This window comes from Nyctereutes procyonoides, unplaced genomic scaffold (genome assembly GCF_905146905.1).
Source record: "Nyctereutes procyonoides isolate TBG_1078 unplaced genomic scaffold, NYPRO_anot_genome, whole genome shotgun sequence".
NCBI classification, from domain to species: Eukaryota; Metazoa; Chordata; class Mammalia; order Carnivora; family Canidae; genus Nyctereutes; species Nyctereutes procyonoides.
In genome coordinates, this window is record NW_026575047.1 from 33686636 (window position 1) to 33705561 (window position 18926).

At 48.2% G+C, this 18926-nt stretch overlaps 1 protein-coding gene across 3 annotated transcripts; it reads right to left on the minus strand.

The window, feature by feature from the left end:
• Positions 1–344: 344 nt before the first annotated feature.
• IDH3A (isocitrate dehydrogenase (NAD(+)) 3 catalytic subunit alpha) lies at positions 345–16943 on the minus strand. Of its 3 annotated transcripts, none has more exons than XM_055325954.1 (11): positions 16847–16943; positions 11661–11723; positions 9530–9613; positions 7552–7666; positions 6146–6333; positions 5609–5742; positions 4734–4836; positions 4571–4635; positions 3719–3803; positions 3163–3315; positions 345–1009 (listed from the first exon to the last, which is right to left on the minus strand). In XM_055325954.1, exons 1-11 carry the CDS (start codon positions 16871–16873, stop codon positions 926–928), a joined length of 1101 nt encoding a protein of 366 aa, XP_055181929.1. In that variant the 5' UTR covers positions 16874–16943; the 3' UTR covers positions 345–925. The 3 variants fall into 3 exon arrangements, with proteins under 3 accessions (XP_055181929.1, XP_055181931.1, XP_055181930.1); XM_055325956.1 differs by lacking the exon at positions 16847–16943 and adding an exon at positions 14611–14752 and having other exon boundaries at positions 9530–9588; XM_055325955.1 differs by lacking the exon at positions 16847–16943 and adding an exon at positions 14611–14751.
• Between the last annotated feature and the right edge of the window lie 1983 nt (positions 16944–18926).

Consider the following 18926-nt stretch of genomic DNA (forward strand, 5'->3'; position numbering starts at 1 on the left):
TCAGCTCTCACTGGCACTGCTATGGCACATGGAGGGCAGTGGCTCAGTGCCATGGGGACAAGGCAGGCCAGCCAGCACCCCCAGCCCCTCACAGCCAGAATATTCCCGGTGGGGTCCTTCAGCTGCCATGGGGGGTGAGTCATGCTGCAGGCTCCTGTAGCCGGCTCTGCACCAGAGACTCCTCACCTTCACATGTCCAGTGGAAAGGCCGCCCCTGCCCTCCATTAAAGCTCTGGCCATGAAGGTGCATCTCCAGATAACAAAGTAACTGAACACACGTGTCTTTGTATCCAAAATACTACCTATGTCTTATTACCAAAAATACATCTCTCATTACATAGTGCTTGGGTTTGAAATCTTTATTCACACTCAGTAATCCACGTTGAAGGACCCACCTGTCTACTTCCACATCACTAAAAAATATGCCGTTGTCACTGGTTTTGACCTGAACTTTCCAGGAAACCTCCTATGCCCACTTAGCTCTATAAGAATGTTACCTTGTGCAATCATGTCTGTAATCTGTTTTGTTTCTATTACATTTTTCATAAACGAAGGAAAACAGTGTCTTCTGAAAAAAGTTGTTTTCTCTTGTTAATTCTGTATCGTATTTATAGCTAAAGAAACCATTTTAACTGAAGTGTTAAAATGATTAACATGGCAAACGATACAGTCCACTTAAGAGTTTACAAAAAACATATACTGGATAGACATTTAATAAATAAAACAAGCGCTTAGGGAAAGTCCTTTGAAAGCAGGCCTAGGGACGTCACCTGCACCCTCTGCACAGATTTTGTTAAGAAAAGGCCATATCTAAAAATGTACTGTCAGGAAAGAAGAGAACCAAATGTGTGCAAGACAGGAGGTGCCAGCACAGGTGCCTGTGGCATCGGGTGGGAATGACGGACAGACTCCATTCGCTGGATCCTCAATCTAAATCTCGTACTCGACGACAGATCTCCTCTGTGAAGTCTGAGCATTTTGCGTTGCCTCCTAAATCTTTTGTTAAGCTCTGAGAAAAGAAAAAGTAAAGATAAAAATGCACCAACACATTCGACCAAAACAAGGCTGTTTTTATGGAAAGCCCCCCGGTGAGATGCTGGCAGGGCAAGTCTGGCTCCCCACCCATGGAAGAGCGAGGCCGCGGGCTGGCACTGTGTTCCCACCCAGGAAGACTAGGGTCCAGTGAGCGCACACAAAACACCTGGGGAAGACAAGACGCTCTCATCACACAGGGAAGCCAGGAGGCTTTCCAAAAATTTCCCTCCATACAGTAGATCCTAAGAAAACATCTGATTGTGGACATTTAAACAAAAGCATAAATCCCTTGGGGAATTTTTAAAGTTAAAAAAAAAAAAAACATACTTTGAGATATTTTGGAAGCTGAGAAACAAATACTAAGGTAATGTTTGAATCACTTTTTTTTTAACAATTTAAGTGTTTCTTTTCTTTTCAATTATTTATTTATTTATTTATTTATTTATTTATTTATTTATTTATTTATTTATTTATTTATTTATGATAGACATAGAGAGAGAGAGAGAGAGGCAGAGACACAGGAGGAGGGAGAAGCATGCTCCATGCTGGGAGCCTGACGTGGGACTTGATCGCGGGACTCCAGGATCATGCCCTGGGCCAAAGGCAGGCGCTAAACCACTAAGCCACCCAGGGATCCCCACTAACTTGTTTTTTAAGCAAGCTCTTCACCCAGTGTGGGGCTTGAACTCATGAGCTCAAGATAAGGAATCTTGTGCTCCACCAGTGGAGCCGGCCCAGCACCCCTCAATCACTGCCTCTCCAACTTTCCTCCTTAGAAGAGAAATTGTGCCACACTGCCCTGGGTCCTCTGACAGCCTGTCCTCCCTTCAGTCTGAAGGGATCTCGAGATACTTAACTCTTGTCCCACTGTGTCCTGCACAATTATAAGGGTCACCGTGTACTTGAGGCGGTGCTCTGCAGAGCAGGTTGGGCTCTGGGGGCTTGGTGGGATAGCTTCTAGAAACGAATCCGAGGCCCTGGAGGCCCAGCCTAGTGTCCATGAGCCCTGTACTCTCTGCCCATGCTTGGAACAGCAAAGCTTGCTGAGTTAGAGCCAGCCTGTGTGCGAGCCCCAACTTTGCCATGAAGGAGCCATGGGACCGTGGATAATCCGTTTCTCTGTGCCCGGTCCCTTCACTTAGAAAAGGGGATTAGGGATCCCTGGGTGGCCCAGCGGTTTGGTGCCTGCCTTTGGCCCAGGGCGCGATCCTGGAGACCCGGGATCGAGTCCCACGTCGGGCTCCCGGTGCATGGAGCCTGCTTCTCCCTCTGCCTGTGTCTCTGCCTCTCTCTCTCTCTCTCTCTCTCTCTCTCTCTCTGACTATCATAAATAAATAAAAATTTTAAAAAATAAAAATAAAAAATAAAAAGAAAAAAGGGATTAACTGTAGCATCTCCTTCACAGGAGAGGTTTGTGGAGATGAGAAGCATAAAAAACATAGCCATGCAAGTACTTTGTTTCTATTGGCCACTATGATTACTTTCAGAAAAGCTCTGTTTTACTTTCCTAACACAGACACATGTTGTGTACCACGTCACAGCATCTGGATCTGCCCTGAGATTCCAGCCCCTGAGGCCTGGACCTTAGCTTTGCTTGCTGGGTTACACTCTGCAGACCCCACGATGTACATGACACATGTTTATTGCGGGTAGAAGCAGGGACCTGGCCCAGATCGGGCACTGCCAACAGGATATCCAGGCCTAAATGGATCTGGCTCCCAAATCTCAGGTCTTCCTGCTGCACACAGGTCTCCGCATCAGAGCTTCCTGACCCCTCCCTCATGAAACATGGGGCTCCTCTCTTCACAAAACACACTCCCATGTGTGCACAAGGCCTGAGTGTGCTCGGGGTGCCATTGCCTGTTGCTTTCACCCAGACAAAATGTGTTCAAGAAGGTATTTGGGGGGATCCCTGGGTGGCTCAGTGGTCTGGCGTCTGCCTTTGGCCCAGGGCATGATCTTGGAGTCCTGGGATCGAGTCCCGCATTGGGCTCCCTGTGTGGAGCCTGCTTCTCCCTCTGCCTGTGTCTCTGCCTCTCTCTCTGTGTCTCTCATGAATAAATAAAATACTAAAAAAAAAAAAAAGAAGGTATTTGGCACAGCATAAGTATGGCAGACGACTGATACCTTTCCATCCTTAATTGTAGCAAAGCACGCAGCCTCAACCCTTGCAGCATGGTCAAAAAGCCCCATGTGGCGCAGCATCATCACAGCGCTGAGCAGGAGAGCCGTGGGGTTGGCCATGTCCTTGCCAGCAATGTCCGGGGCAGTTCCGTGAACCTAGCGGTGGGGAACACAAGCACAGTCGGGGGACAGCCAATAGCCTCTTCCCAGCACATTGGGCCTGGTCCTGTCTCCTCATCAATGAGCAACAGCAACGGATACTGTGCCCAACTCATCAGATATGGGTCCTGGCGGTAAAGGCTCAGAAAAATAGCCAAAGTCGCAGAGAAAAAGTACAAAACACAGACTAACAATCTTTTCTGATTTCTGATAAAATGTAACTGAGGAAAGACATAATAAATGATAAGGATACAAAATTAAGGAGGAAATCAATGAATAAGCTTATATAAAACCTGAACCCCAGGGAAAACTCAACAATTGAACCATATCCATGCAGATAACCCACCCTGGCCTCAGGCCATTCCTGTGACCGCGGCTTCACGGTTACCCAGGGCCTTACCGACTCGAAGATCGCTACCCCGTTGGCTCCAATGTTACCACTTGGTGTCACACCAAGACCTCCAATCAATCCCGCGCACAGGTCGCTAGCAGCAGAAAAACATTTCAAAGAGTATTCTGGAAAACGAAACACCTCACCCAGACTTCCCGCCAAAAGGAAGCAGAGCTCCCTGAGAAACAGCTGATCCAGGGCCACAGTCAGGAAGGGGCAGTGTACTGTCTCAGAAAGCACACAGTAGGCCATGCCCAGGGGACACAACACAGCTCAAAGGGCCATGAGCCGGCCAGTATGAATGATGGTGATGTCGGATGTAACTCACAGTTGTATCCAAGAGTCAAACTGATACAAATACGGATGCAAATAAATGAGAGAAGCTTATTCTCACAGCAGAATACCCACTAACAGGTGGAGAAGGAATAGTGGCCACCTTTGTGGGGCAAGGGACAAGGGGATGAAGGGGGAGGGGAGGAGCAGGGGTGCTAAGATGCGGGCACTCAGGTGGTGGGGGCCAGGGACACAGCAATTTTCCTTTTCTGTAAGCCTGCAATTCTACCAAAAGTCACAAAAATTTGGTAAAAATGACCACCCAAGGGCTATACATAACACGGCAAAATCAATCAACCAACAAAACATCTCAGCATGGGAGGAGGGACAACAGCCCAGAGCTGATCTGACAAACAGATGAATAACCCATCCAACCTCTAATCACTGCCATCACCACCCAAATCGCTAGGATCAAACTCATATGACACACGCTATACTTAATAAAAATTGATTCAAACTCCTTAAGCCACATTCATTTTAGGACATTTATAAATAAATTATAGACTAAAAAGGAATAGCTGGACTCACCTAAGGATGTCTCCATACAAATTTGGCATAACAAGGACATCAAATTGGGACGGATCCTGGACCATCTGTAAGAGACAAATCTGTGTTTAGCGACCAACACGGCACACTGCTGCATCCGCAGCACGCCGCAGAAAGTAGCAGGTAAGCAAGCACGTATACTTACATTCAGACATACTGTATCAAGGTACATCTCATTAAATTTAATATCTTTACAGTTTTCAGCAACTTCCCTGCATTTTTGTAGAAAAAGCCCATCTGACATTCGCCTGTATTTAATCAAATAAAAATTGTTGAAAAGACTTGCAGAAAGAAAAGGACCAGGTCAGAGAGTAAAGATAAGTTCAAGAAATGTTTCAGAAGCCCAGACGTCAGATTTCAATTATATTAAAATTATTTTTTTGGCAGTTAATAAAATGCAAACTGAAAATGTTTTAGAATATTTCCGGAAGCACAAAAGGGAATAAAAATGTAAAATCGTTTTATCATAATAAAAGACTATGCTTTTTAACTAGTTCTAAGTCCAGCAAGAATTAAGAAATATCTATTAATAAGAAAATGTTAAAATTGCTTTAAAAGATAAACTTAATCAATCATTTAAGTGGTTGGACTATTGCACATGCTCAACCCCCTTCCTAGGTCAGGGAACCGGTTTCTGCACACACCCGGAGCTGCCTTAAGCAGTGGAGTGAGCAGGAAGACAACCACAAACCATTCATCAGGCAGTCCCAGTGTGACCATTTTAGAGACACTCCCCTGGTCTACTTGGACAACAGGAGTGCCCCTGCCCTTTGAACTGCATGGCCTGGGTACACCACAGTCACAGCACATGGGGACCCAGACTCCAGCATCCTTCTCTGATAATGCCTAGTCTCTCCTAACATACCAGGACCTGAACTCCCACCCTCCAATCTGCTGCATACACAGGACATGAGACTCGAAAGAGACATGGACCCGCTGACTGAGGGGAAGAAAGGGAAGCTGGATCACTCCCCGCCCCTACCAACCGCCTGAGCACGTGGGGCTCTGGCCGGGACTCACATGATGTTGGCTTTGTGCACAGCTGTGACGTTACTCCGGTGGTTGTTGCGGGCATACTCGAAGGCAAACTCAGCAATGCGCCTGCTCGCCTCCTCAGTGATGAGCTTGATGCTCTGAACGACCCCATCCACGATCTGAAGAGCAGGTCCTTGCCTCACTGGACTGGCCTGGCGCTGGGCCGTGGCCGGTGAGGATGCACCCCAATGTGGGGCGTCCCAGAGGTTAATAACATCATCAGCCCCAGTCCCGCCCCAGCCCCATGGAGTAGGTAACATAAGGCCCCCTGAACAGATGAGGATAACTGAGGTGCAGGGGTGGCCACCTGCCCAAGAACACGGCTGTGAACTGGAGGATTCAAACTTACAACAGAGGGCACTCCCCAGGCCTGGGTCCAAGCCCCACTGCCTGACGCCAAGCCAGGACTGAGGCCCATGCCCACACCTTGCAGAGGCCACAGGCAGCTGTCTGTGCGAGATGTGTCCAACAAATGGGAATCGGAAAAACTGTCCCAAGTGCAAGTGTGTGAAATGAACATACCACATGCTCTATGCCACTGTACTCTCCTTCTGTGTTCTCCCGGATGGTGACAATGTTCACGTCGGTGTAAGGGGTTTTGTAACCCTCGATTGAAACACACGGTCGGACATTTGCATAAAGGTCAAATGTCTTACGCAGCAATAAATTCATAGATGGGTGGCCTGCTGCTATTGGGGTCTTCAGAGGGCCTGTAGTAAAGAGCACCCAGATGACAACAGGGTTCTGGGGTTTTCTTCTTCTTTATAAACACAAGTACAGAACATTTATTTGAAATTCCAATTCTTCCTTGTTTCACTTTTCCACTAGAACTTTGGATAAGTAGCTGTGTGACACATGTAACATGCATGCTTAGGAACTAACAGACACTTTTACAACAGACCAAGGGTCACTTGAAAGGACAGGCAGTGCTCTGTTTTCTAAGCATGGCTGTCACTCTCAGGCACTCCCAGGTCACCGGCTAATCTACCCGGGCCACCATGAGGGTGTCTGTCTCTGACTTTATCTCCCTGATTCAAATGAAGGAGGAAGAGTTCCATGGAACCTTTCTGGAACATTACTGCCCTCCTTAGTAACACTGCATACCTCATGGGAGAGGGCCAGGCTCGGCAGTATCTGACCCTCACCCCTACCAATGAGGTAACAACACTTACTGTCATTTAAAAGTGAAGGAAAGGGGTGCCTGGGGGGCTCAGTGGGTGAAGTGTCTGCCTTCAGCTCAAATCATGATCCCAGGGTCCTGGAATCAAGTCCCACCTTGGGCTCCCTGCTCAGTGTGGAGTTTGGTTCTTCTTCTGTCCCTCCCTGCTGGTGCTATCTCTCTCGAATAAATAAATAAAATCTTTAAAAAATAAAATAAAAGTGAAGGGGAAAAAAAACAAAATATCAAAAGCAAGAGTAAGAAACTTGCCTAAGCCTCCCAGCAGTAAGCGGGATGGGATTCAAACTTACATCTGTCTGGACTTACAGCCTGTATTGAATGGGAATCAGGTACATGCTCGTATTTTGAATCATGACCTGAAGCATGTATTAATTAAAATAATAAAAACGTGAAAAGTGTGCAGAAGATAAACCTAGCACAAATATACACTTTCACTGACACTGGCCAGTAACCCTTGAACGTTCTTACTGGGGAACAATACACCCCAAATGAAAGCAATCTGACCATAACTAAGTAGCTTCATTTGGGGTGCACCATACAACACGTGGAGAAGGTTGTGTGCCTGAAACTAACATAACAGTATGTTAGCAGCATTCAAATAAAGACATTCTGAGAACAGAAAGAAGTACGTTGCTTCACACAGGATGGTTCGTTTTAATACGGCCAGGCCCTATTTAGCTTCAACACAGAATCTCTCAGAAACATGACACTGGAAGCAGAAACCCATAGGAGCCACCGCATCCACTACCTTTCAGGCCCATCTTGTTCTTATCCATGGACTCTTTGGCTTCAGGAGGGATCATCCACTTTCCCCCCGGTCCTTGAATGGCAGTGACATTCCGCTCCTCCCACTGAATGGGCGCCTAGATGTCAAGGCACAGAGCACAGTGAGCTGCTCAGTGACTGGCACGCACACAATTACAAACTTTTCCAACTTTGGATGCAATGAGTGAAAACACATAATATACATCCAGAAAGTTCCTGGCATTCGAAGAGGTGTCACTCCCTAGGGTGCCCAGAGCGCCTCTCTGTGCTACCCTGTCTGGTTCAAACCTGGCTGCCACCTGCCCACTTATCTCTCAAAAGCCCTAACGTGGCTACGATTAGAATATTGCAAGGAAGGGACGCCTGGGTGGCTCAGCAGTTGAGTGTCTGCCTTCAGCCCAGGGCGTGATCCTGGAGTCTCGGGATCGAGTCCCATATTGGGCTCTCTGCATGGTGCCTGCTTCTCTCTCTGCCTGTGTCTCTGCCTCTCTCTTTCTCTGTGTCTCTCATGAATAAATAAATAAAATCTTAAAAAAAAAAAAAAAAAAGAATATCGCAAGGAAGGAAGAAGTATGCCTGCCGTAGGAACCCAGGGAACACATGCTAAGTGAGGGAAGCCCATCGTAAAAAGCCACATAGTACAAAACCCCACTCATATGAAATGTCCAGAAGAGGCAAGTGTGTGGACAGAAAGTAGACAAGTGCCTGCCTGGGGCAAGCAAAGGGGGGAGGGCGCTGAGAGGGTTGCAGGATGGGCAGCGGGAGTGAAGGTGGGTCAGGTTTCTGTCTGGGGACTAAGCATGCTCTAAAGTTAGACCACAGTGCTGGCTGTACAAGTCTGCATGCGCTGCAGACTACGGACTTGGACCACACCCTGCAAACAGACAAACTGTGGGGTACTTCAATAAAGCTGGTTAAAAACCCCAGGTACAGCATGTAAGCTGCTCAGGAGCCCCAGCCTTCCCCACTGGCACTGACGGCAGGTGAGCAATTGCACCCAGTTCTCTGGGGCATCTGCTACTATCCCAGCCTTGGATCCTCTGTAGGATCATGGTTAGGAAAACTAAGTATATATGGTTTATTTATTTATTTATTTATTTATTCATTCATTCATTCATTCATTCATTCATTCATAGAGACACAGCTAGAGAGAGAGAGGCAGAGACAAAGGCAGAGGGAGAAGCAGGCACCATGCAGGGAGCCTGATGTGGGACTCGATCCGGGTCTCCAGGATCATGCCCTGGGCTGCAGGCGGCACTAAACCGCTGCGCCACCCAGATTGCCCCGTATGTATGGTTTAAACACATCTCCGTCCTCACCCCACAGTGGGCGGTATCATGATAGCACAGGACCTTGCCTAGCTGCCATGTCAAACACAACCAACTTTCCCGAATTCCCCAAACAAAAGCATTTTTAACTATCTGCTGCATGGGAGGCTGGGATATTAGAATAATCATACCTCCTACTTGATGGTAATAATGCTTCAGAATTTTTTTTATGGCCCTGCGGTTTAGTGCCGCCTTTGGCCTAGGGTGTGAATCTGGAGAGCTGGGATCAAGTCCCACGTCAGGCTCCCTGCATGAAGCCTGCTTCTCCCTCTGCCTGTGTCTCTGCCTCTCTCTCTCTCTCTCTCTCTCTGTGTCTGTCATGAATAAATAAATAAAATCTTTAAAAAAAAAAGAATTTTTTTTATCTTTCAAAAATCTCATCTACAGTTTTTAAAATATCAGTTTTATTCTTCTTGGCAGGAGGGCAGATATGAGGCAGACAGGTGCCTTGGCAGGGCCTCAAGACCCACACATGCAACAGCACTGCTCAGGTGACTGAGTCCAACGAAGCCTGTGCACACTGCACTAACCTCCCCACTTTACACAAACAGGAGTAACTTATCCTGAGACTCCAATTGGCTAAGAAAAGATCTGTACATGTTATTATTAAAGGCATTTTTTAAACGCACTTACTTTGGCAGCATCAAAAATCTTCATAACTGCAGCTGAGATCTCAGGGCCGATACCATCTCCTGGAATTAAAGTGACTGTCTGAACCTGAGTGTGAGATATCAGCAAAGACAGTCTGGATTAATTTTGGAAGGTTTGGGAAAGAACATCACTGACAGAGAAATCCAGTTCATTGGTGGGGAGCAGTGAGGGGCTCAAGAAGACCCAAAGGCCTTCGAGTAAAGAGATGTCCCTCTGGAGAGTTCACCAAGATGGAGGCGAGACTCTAGAGACTCATCTCTACTCTTCACCTGAGTTCTGAGGCTTTGAAAAAACGTAAGTGATGCTCTTTAGATAAAACAAAAATAAACTACTAAGTAGACTTCCCAATTCACATTTCAGACAAGCTACAAAGAGACCAATTAAGTCTATGAAACCAAAGAGAACAAAGTTTCCACAATGTTCTCTCACTGAAATTCAGGGGTTTTCTCATGAAGGCAACTGCTCTCCTCTCCAGTGGGATTCTGGAGAGTTAGGTCCTCACCCAACCCACTCAGGCTAAAAAACATTCAGACACATTTCCAGAATATGGCTGCAGTCTGTTCTAGAACTCAGAGAAAATCAGACTTCCAATCGCCGGAGGGGGGGCAGGGGTGTCCTCTGCTTTTCAGCAGAGACACTGGCTCCTCCATGACAAATGTCATCTGAGGGAGCCCGGCAGAGATTTTATGTGCGACCTACAAGAACAGCAAAAGTGCGGTCATGCCAGCAGTCTGAGGTAGACCTAGAATGGCAAGTGTGTTTATAATGTAACATCAGGGGTTTATTACAGAGGCTTCAAACAATCCAGCCAGCATTTCAAATGTAGAAATAAAAATGTGTAAAGGGAAATCATAATGGGATTTCAAGGAGTTAAGATCATATTCAGACCCCACCCTCCATCTACAGACAATACGTGTCATTATCAGGGGAACCTTCTCTCAGCAGGAAGTCTGCCCAGACAGTGGTCCCCATCTTTTCCAGTTTTCCTTGCCTGTGCTACATTTTTTAAGAAATCACTATTCAAGTGTCCCTGGCCTTTTGCCTTCCACTGATAGTCACTGAGCAGGTAGACTCATTATTTCTGAATTCCTCTGTATTACTGAAGAAAGTTTTTTAAAAGTTAGTTTCTGTTCTTTTTTCTTTCAGATATAATCCCCTCCCTGCCAGGCGAATATCTTCACAAAACAGACATTTCAGGTGATAGTGGAGAGTAATGATGGTCTCATGAGCTTTCGGAGTGCGTAGAAATGCTAGCATGGCCAGCCTTGTGCGTGAAGCATAAGCCTCCTTCTGCATCTTTTGTATAAGCCAAGCCAAAGAACCCTCTGGCTTCTTCTTCCTGTTCTCCCAACACATAGTAATAAATGGCATTAGGCCACCAGAAGAATCTCCTTTTCCTCCGCGATAAAGAAAGTAAGCGGAAGAAACAGGTCTTACAGAGTTATATGAGAGTAGAGGAATTACGAAATCCAAATCAGATTCTGTGAGAAAGGGGTAAAATAAAAACAAACAGGAAGTCACTGACCCACAGTCTTAGAATGCTCTAAAAATGTGGTTATCAGCTTTTAAAGCACAGAATTCTAATGCTGGGGATTCTAAAAGCAGCAGATTTCATGAGAAATAGGTGATCCACTAACTTAACAGTCTATAAAGACTGCATGAGGACATATGAGCCCACAGGGCTCAGATGAGTTTGAGGCATTCCTAATTAGCGGTCAATCTACTGTTTTTAGGGAAGCTCATAAAATAAAAATGCAAAGCAGGTTTTGAAGCTTCTCAACAATTTTCTCTCAACTTGTACTGGTTTCAAAAAAAACCAATCTTACGAAAATGAGATTGTAAAGTAATCTCAAGGGTAGGCTCAAGGGTAATTTCTATTTTTAACCAGGCTCCTTTAAGACATTACAGAGCCAGCTGTAACATAATTCTTAAATGTGCAAGCAATCGGATGGATTTACGCGTGTCAGCCAACAATTTAAATATCCAGTATAAGTATGGCAAGTTTTTCCTAATTTTAAATAAATGGTGACAAAAAACTATATAATAAATGTGCTAGAGCATCTTTCTTGAGAAACTTCTAAAAAGGAAAAAAATAAAAGATAATTATACTCACACCACCAGCAAAAGCTCTGGTCACCTGTTTTTGGTTGTGGAATGCCCCCAGCAGCCGAGAGACCTACATCAATATCAACAAAGAAATGTCATGCATAGAATTAAAAACCATATACAGGTGGGGACGAGGCCATTTCTGATAGCTGCTGCTGCTGCTGCAAGTTTGCACACATATATTCTGGAACTTCGGAGGAATATTTTTCTCATGTATTAGCTCAATGTGACAAGCTATCTCAGATTTGAAAACCTAAATATTTGGTTTATCTTTGCTTTGAAAATTTAAGTACTATACACTTTTAAAGTTGATTTGATGAATAGAAGTTGTCAAAAAATATTGAAGGTGGAATGAAACTATACCCTTTTAGCTCAAACACTGGATTTTTCTCAGATGACCTGGAAGGTTTTATGTCAACGTTCTTGACTACTGGGCCAATTTGGGGTGAACACATACTCTAAGAAAACTATCACTAATTTTTTTTTAAGATTTATTTATTTATTCATGAGAGACACACAGAGAATCAGAGACACAGGCAGAGGGAGAAGCAGGCTCCCCATGGGAAGCCCGATGTGGGACTCGATCCCAGGACCCCAGGATCACAACCTGAGCCAAAGGCAGACGCTCAACCACTGAGCCACTCAGGTGCCCAGCTATCACTAATTTTAGAACTGGAAGGGTCCTTACAAATTCCAGAGCCCAACTCACTCATTCTATAGCTGGAGACATTGGTGTCTCAAGGGTCAGGATCTGCCTAAGGCCACAGAGTGACCACAGAGGCCAGAGTTTATGTCTGCTGACTTCTAGTCCAGTGATCCTTCAATTACATGTCATGCCTACTCTTCTCCCATGATTTAGTAATTATACTTTATAATTACAAAAATCTAACAAAGTTTATTTAATACCATTTGATACCTGTGTCATACAGAATGAAGATTTTACTTATTTTTTCTTATTTTTATGATAATATAGGTAACACGGTCATTATTGTTAACTGTCAGGTTAGGGGATACAGAAAAAAAAAAGTGACCTACTAACCCCACTATGAGATATTACCACCAGTATATTGTTTTCCACTCAACACTATCAGACACTAGAAGCAAGTTTTAAAAGGTTGTTTTGAACTTTAATAACTTGGTTGTTGAAAACTGGTACAAGGTCCTATTATGAAATTGGGTACATAGGGTAAAGTTACTAAAATTCATTAAAATTTATAAAGGTAGGGGATCCCTGGGTGGCTCAGCGGTTTAGCACTTGCCTTCGGCGTGATCCTGGGTCCCGGGATCGAGTCCCACATTAGGCTCCCTGCATGGAGCCTGCTTCTCCCTCTGCCTGTGTCTCTACTTCTCTCTCTCTCTCTCTGTTAACTCTCACAAATAAATTTTTAAAATCTTAAAAAAAAATTATAAAGGTAACTTTTTTCATGCTAGACAAATAAGCAGATATATTTGTCATATGGTGGCTTAGTCTTCCTTTCTGGAGAGAGTTCTCCCAAGGCCCGACCCTCTGCTGGCATCTACTAATGAGATGCCAAGCAGCAGCCAAACAGGTATGAATGAACCGTATTCTCTAACCTGGCATCTACAGTCATCTCTCTGGGCTGAAAAACCAAAAAAATAGGGCCAGACCCAAAAGAACACACTGGCAAAAACCTTAATCCTAGAACATGATTCATCCACAGACAGATGGGCTACTGGAAGAGAGGCCATGTAAAAGCCACTCTGTGACAGGCAACATTATAAAATGTGCAGGAGTGTTTCTCCCCATCCCCCCCCACCCCAGAAAGAGGGGGAAAATAATCCTACAAAACAGGCCCATGTCTTTGTGACAAAGACTCAACCCAAAAGTGATTTATTTTTTTTTAAAGATTTTATTTATTTATTCATGAGAGACAGAGAGAGAGGCAGAGGGAGAAGCAGGCTCCATGCAGGGAGCCTGAAGTGGGACTCAATCCAGGGTCTCCAGGATCATGCCCTGGACTGAAGGCGGCGCTAAACCCCTGAGCCACTGGAGCTGCCCCCAAAAGTGATTTAAAATGTCAATCCAGGGATGCCTGGGTGGCTCAGTGGATTAAACGCCTGCCTTCGGCTCAGGTCATGATCAGGGTCCTGAAATAAAACCCTCCATGGGGAGCTCAGTGTGGAGTCCACTTCTCCCTCTGCTTACGCTCTCCCTTGTTCACTTTCTCAAATAAATAAAATCTTTAAAAATAAAATAAAATAAAATGTCAATCCACAATCACAAAGATTTTTGTTTTGCTCATTGTTGGCTCTCCAGTGTCCAGAACAGCATGGGATACACAAGAGGTGTTCCCTCTGGAGTATTTTTGGAGAAACACAAGCCGGCCTCAATCATCTCTCTTATCTGACAAGTCCCCAGCCCAGCAAACATCTTTAATACTTAGGACATCTTCTCTAACAGCCAGTCTTGTCCATGTTTGTCATCTCTCCTACGTGATCTTAGAATAAGGCAGTATACATCTAAGTCATTAAAATGACCCAGTAAAATGAGCTTTTTAATTATTTTTTTATTTTTTAAAGATTTTATTTATTCATGAGAGACAAAGAGGCAGAGACACAAGCAGAGGGAGAAGCAGGTTCCATGAAGGGAGCCTGATGTAGTACTCTAGGACTCAATCCTGGGTCTCCAGGATCACGCCCTAGGCTGAAGGCAGCGCTAAACCGCTAAGCCACCCAGGCTGCCCCAAAATGAGCTTTTTTAAAAGCAGAGACTGTCTTGTACTTTATAACGTACTTGTACATACTTTACATGGTGTTATCTCTATAAAACCTGGAAAGGTAGGTATTAGTGTCCCTTTCAGATGAGGACACTAAGGCCAGGCTCATAGACTTCCTGTCCTGTGCCATCTGAATCCATTGCTTCTTACTTCCTTTATTACCTTCATAATCCAACTTAAAAACACAAATACAGTGTTGGACGTATGACAGATACTCACTTAATAAATATTTGCTGCTCGGGAACTGGCTTATTGTAAATACTGCATTTTATAACCAGAAAGGTCTTGGGATGCCTGGGTGGCTGGTTGAGCACCTGGCTTCGGCCCAGGCTGTGATCCTGAAGTCCTGGGATCCAGTCCCACTTCGGGCTCCCTGCATGGAGTCTCTCTCTCTCTCTCTCTCTGTCTCTCATGAATAAATAAATAAATAAATAAGTAAGTAAGTAAGTAAGTAAAATCTAAAAAAAAAAAAAAGAAAAAGAAAAAGAAAGAACCGGAAATGTCTTTAGAAAGCTAGTGTTTTCTCTAAATAAAGCTTTTCTGGATTAAAAAAAAAAAATTAAGGGGCAGCCCGGGTGGTTCAGAGGTTTAGCCCCGCCTTCAGCCCAGGGCATGATCCTGGGGTCCCGGGATTAAGTCCCACGTTGGGCTCCCAGTATGGAGCCTGCTTCTCCCTCTGCCTGTGTCTCTGCCTCTCTCTCTGTCTCTCATGAATAAATAAGTAAATAAATCTTCAAAAAAAAAAATTAAGCTGCAGACTTTTTTTCTTTTTTTTTTTTAAAGGTTTTTTTTTTATTTATTTATTTACGATAGTCACAGAGAGAGAGAGAGAGGCAGAGACACAGGCAGAGGGAGAAGCAGGCTCCATGCACCGGGAGCCCGACGTGGGATCCGATCCCGGGCCTCCAGGATCGCGCCCTGGGCCAAAGGCAGGCACCAAACCGCTGCGCCACCCAGGGATCCCTTGCAGACTTTTTTTCAAATAAAAGTCTAGAAGGAACTCCAACAGAGGAACTGCTGTGACTGAAACCCACATCAGCCCAGCATCTCCAGCATCCTGGGCGTGGGTCTCTGAGGCACCTTCCACTCCAACCCCTAAAGGGAGAAGCGGGACCCAGAGAGGTCCAGTGATGGCCAAGGTCACACAGGAGTCCGTGTCAGGGGAGAACCTCATCTGACTCCACAACCCACTGCTTTCTGAATAACCACTATATGGGTTTTTTCTTGCAGTCCACAATAAAGGCAAAGCAAATTTCCCAACACATCCACCATCAACAGAACTGCTTTCTTAGTCTGCCACTCTACCTACCAAAGATGAAGCAGGTGTTAAGTGGGGTAAACTCCGTGATTCAAGGTTTGATTTCTGCTGAGACAGTGATACAGAAATCACTTTTACCTCCAGGAGCAAATGTGGCATAACAGTCACCGTCATACACACATCCAGGTCTGGAGAGGGTAGCCAAGCAGAACCCAGTTACTGAGGCCCAAGCACCGCTGTCTGCTGGTGGCTGCTGGGAAAGCTTCAGATGTGAGTTCTTTCCGCATGTGCTAGTACTTTCACATTACTTTATCTGATCCTCAAACAACTCTGTGAGGCAAGTACAGGTGTTTTACAGACGAGCATCCAAAGCTCAGAGAAGTAAAGTAATTTGCTCAAGGTCACACAGCCCATTAGTAGCATAGTCCGGATTCAAACCTAGGACTTGGGGCAGACTCCCCGCAGAGGTCTTTTCATGAAATCACAGTGATCTGGGTCACTCTTTAAGCTCAAAGCAAAAGGAGAATAGCACCAAGTTTCACCAAAAACAACCTGAATTGCTTGTAGTAGATTTCTAGGGGGCCAGGCTTGTGAGGAGCAACAGGAGACCCGAGGGCCCACTTTCCCGTGGCGTCACCGGTGTGACCTTGGCCGCAGAGCAAGACGGTACGGGGGTGAGAACTAGGAAGCCGGACCCCGCGGCCGCCCAGTTCCGACCCCGACACCGCGCGTGACCTTGAGCCGCAGCGCCTTGCAGGCGCAGGCAGGCTCCGCCGCGACCTCGGTGCCCCCTGGCGTCGCCGAGGCCCCCTGGCGCCCCTGCGGCCCGGCCCGCGCCCCGAGCTGTCAGGGCCAGCGACAGCTCTCCAGGTCGCGGGGCTCGCCCCGGGACAGGGCAGGGGCTGGGCGGGGATCTCCCGGGTGCGAGGAAACCCCGCGCCGTCCGATGGTGGGCCCGTGGGCCGGCTGTCCCCACCGCCCCGCAACCCCGGCCCCCGCGCCAGGCTCAGGCCGGGCTCCGGCGCGGCGCTCCTGGGGATGCCCGGGCCCCGCCGTGACCTTGGCCCCGCCTCAGGCGCCACCGTCCGCGCACCGGGCCGCCGCCACAGCCCGCGACCGCCGAGGCCCGCGCGCCCGCCCCCGCCCGCTGGCTCCCTGGCCGCGTGCCCGCCGGCCGCACTGCGGCCCCGCGCCCACCTTGGAGATCCACGCGGGGCCAGCCATAGCGTCCCTCCTGGCGCCGCGACGGCAGCAGCGACCGCAGTGCGCAGCCGCGCAGCCCGGGGCCGAGCCCTCCCCCGGCGAAACCACGCCCCCTCCAGGCCCCGCCCCCGGAGCCCCGCCCCGCCCCTGCCGGCTCGGTAGCCCCGGGCGGCCGCCGTCCCCGCTGGCCAATCGCCTGGCTCCCCTCGCGGTGACGTGCGGAGGCGCGACGCGGAAGCGGCCGGGAAGGCCCCGCCCCCTACGGCTGCTGCTGTGCCGGTGCGGGCCGCGGGCGGCGGGCGGCGGGCGGCGGGCGGCCTCTCCTCGCGGTTTGCTGCGGGTGCGGGGACGCCTGGCTCTCGCCGCACACGCCTGTTGCTGTGGGACAGCGTCACCGACGTGGGGAGCGCTGCGTCCCCGGGGCTTCGGGCGGCAAGGTCGTGCGGGCCAGGCCGCGGGCGCTGCGGGGAAGCGCGGGGGCCCTCGTGCCCGGGGCGGAGGCCTCGCCCTGGGGGGGGGGGGGCGGAGAGGGGCTTCGAGCCGCGGGGGGGGGGGCGGGCTCGTCCCGGAGGGCGTCCGGGGTGGCTTAAGCAGACTAGGCCTCCCCCTGCCCGCCCTGCAAGGTGATGGAGTAGGTGAGAAATGACGCCCAAGGCCTCACTGACACCAAACCAGGGACCTCGCCAGCCTCCCCGTGTCCCTGGCCTTCACGCACCCCGTCCTTCCCCTCCAGGCGGGACCTGCCTTGCTCTGCCCCGCCCCGTCCCCCGCCAGCCCGACCCCCGGGCTCTCCCAGGCCCTCACCTCTCACCAGTGTCTGTTTGCAGCCCTGCTGGGGAAACCCCCCAGGCCTGCCCCCCCATCCCGTCCCCTACTCAGCGCGCCCTGTCCCCAGGGAACCCGAACCCTTCCCAATGGGTCTTTCCTGCCCAGTATCTTGGAGAAGACCTTCCCAGCCCACAGAGGATCTCTGGTGTCTCTGCTTCTGGACAGAAACTAGCACGTTTGTGCTCAGTGACTGTAAAACAAAGATGGGGTGACTTTCTCCAGTACTCTCTTTAATCTTCACCAGAACCCCGTGAGGAAGCTGAAGTGCAGCGGGCAGTGGTGCTGCATTATACTGGGAAACCTAATTACCGGGAGGTCAGCGGTTCAGCAAGGCTTCCCAAGGGGCGTCCTATCAGATGCAGTGAGGACAGGAAATAAGCCTGAGCCCTGTCCTCCCAGTCTAGGGAGGGAGAGACCCCAACAGGTGCCTGGAGGGGTTTGGACCTGGTGCGTTGATTGGGGAAGATGCTATGGTGGAGGCGGTACTTGAAGAGGTAAAATGTCAGCAGCCTGAGATGGGGCCAGGAGACTGGAATGAGCAGGAAAGCGTCGGGTTCTCAGGACTGAAACAGACCCCAGAGGAAACCTCCCAGGCCCAGCTCTCACGAACAAGGTGCTCCCGGCTTGCCAAGCAGCTGGAGGGACGTCATGGGAGAGACATTTAGCTGACCCCACCCCTGCCCCCACTGGGAGTCATTCCCTGGAGCAAGCCACAGGCTCCAGAATCCCTGAGAGCCATCCTGGAGCTACTCCAGCCTGCAGGTCACTCTCCAGACAAGCCCCTCCGTCCTGTCCTTGCACTTTGTAGCATCCTGAGATGCTATCAGCAAGGTGTTTGCCCCTCGGAGAAGGATCTAGAAGGTGTGCCCATGTTTGTGACTACAGCACTACCTAATCCAGGTCTGCTTCCCTCTAGAAAATGTTTTTAATCAAGTTGGTAATGTTTAGATTAATGTCAACAAAATACATTATTAACATACCAAGTGCTTCTTTTTACAAAAGGAGCACAAATTTGCTTCAATAGAGTTTCCCTAGTTTATTTTCCTAAATATTAGAGCTTTAGTAAATAAATGGGCAAGGGACCTGAACAATCCGTTGACAGCCAGAGATACTCTAAAGATGTCCAACGGTGGGGCACGCCTGAGTGGCTCTGGCAGTTAAGCATCTGACTCTTCATTTCAGCTCAGGGTCATGAGCTCAGGCCTGCGTTGTGTTCCACACTAAGTGCGGAGCCTGCTTAACAAAA

What these genes read in the sequence shown, in the direction of transcription:
- IDH3A (XM_055325954.1), bottom strand. Translation starts at nt 16,873, where the DNA reads ATGGCTGGCCCCGCGTGGATCTCCAAG. An exon ending in GCCCCGCGTGGATCTCCAAG is followed by an intron (nt 11,724 to 16,846) that starts GTGGGCGCGGGG and finishes ATATTGATGTAG; the next exon opens with GTCTCTCGGCTGCTGGGGGC. An exon ending in TTGTATGGAGACATCCTTAG is followed by an intron (nt 3,804 to 4,570) that starts GTGAGTCCAGCT and finishes TTCTGCTGCTAG; the next exon opens with CGACCTGTGCGCGGGATTGA.